This window comes from Petaurus breviceps, unplaced genomic scaffold (genome assembly GCF_028583685.1).
Source record: "Petaurus breviceps papuanus isolate PSGF00001 unplaced genomic scaffold, PetGlider_PUasm1.0 77, whole genome shotgun sequence".
Classification (NCBI taxonomy): Eukaryota; Metazoa; Chordata; class Mammalia; order Diprotodontia; family Petauridae; genus Petaurus; species Petaurus breviceps.
The window spans coordinates 3,322,968-3,323,750 of record NW_027186492.1 but is presented as its reverse complement, the minus strand read 5'-3'; the positions used below and the strand labels follow the sequence as shown (position 1 = coordinate 3,323,750).

Genomic DNA, 783 nt, shown 5'->3' with positions numbered 1-783 from the left:
CCATCTTCCTCTGAAAAGAAAACAGTCTGATCGTTAGGAGCAAACATCATCTTTGGTTGACCTATGCTTTTCCTTTTAGAATCCTTAAGATGAGAACTCCCTTGCATCTTTTCCATAGTTTGGTAATCAATGACAACAGTGTGAGACTTGGTAATTTCTAGCTCATTCTGATTATCTGAAAACACCACTGTTTTCTTTGTGGTCCTGCTTGTTCCTTCTTCTTCCAAATCTACTTTGTCTCCTGTAATTGTATGGATTTTATTGATCTCCAAACTATTCCCCATAATTTCAGTCATCCCTTTCTTATTCAAACATGAGAGATTTAAGCTTGGTGATTTCCCATATCCCAGGGAAGCCTCATTGTATTTCTGCTTTTGCTGTTCATCTGCAGGTATCTTTGAGTTGCCAGTTTGAATAATTACTTCATGGTTTTCAGTCAAGTCCATATTATCTTGCTCAGGGGCAAAAATAATAGTCTTTTCTGAAGGATAAGGCAAGAGTGAATTGGTCGAAACTAATTTCATGGCTAGCAGTGATTGATGAGCATACTCTGGGCTCACATCTGTATTAGCCACTGTGAGATTCTCAGGTTGGGATAATGAATTCTGGCAGTTACCAAATGGTTTTTCTGACTGTAGATCACCTCTGTCTTGCAAAAAAGAATTAAATGCCTCTTTCAGCGGAAATGGAATCTGTTGAGGAACAATTTGAGAAGTAGGTCTATTGCTGAGCGAGGGAGGTTTTTTGGTTTTCACAGGGGCGAGCATATTAGCTGAGGTCAGA

At 39.1% G+C, this 783-nt stretch overlaps 1 protein-coding gene across 1 annotated transcript in view; it reads right to left on the bottom strand.

The window, feature by feature from the left end:
- KNL1 (kinetochore scaffold 1) overlaps positions 1 to 783 on the bottom strand; it is a 111,497-nt gene that overhangs the window by 47,250 nt on the left and 63,464 nt on the right. Inside the window, 2 exon segments of the mRNA XM_069105749.1 lie at position 1; positions 4 to 783. The exon segment at position 1 is cut by the window's left edge and continues 2,574 nt beyond it; the exon segment at positions 4 to 783 is cut by the window's right edge and continues 302 nt beyond it. Of these exon segments, the coding sequence (XP_068961850.1) occupies position 1; positions 4 to 783 (781 nt within the window).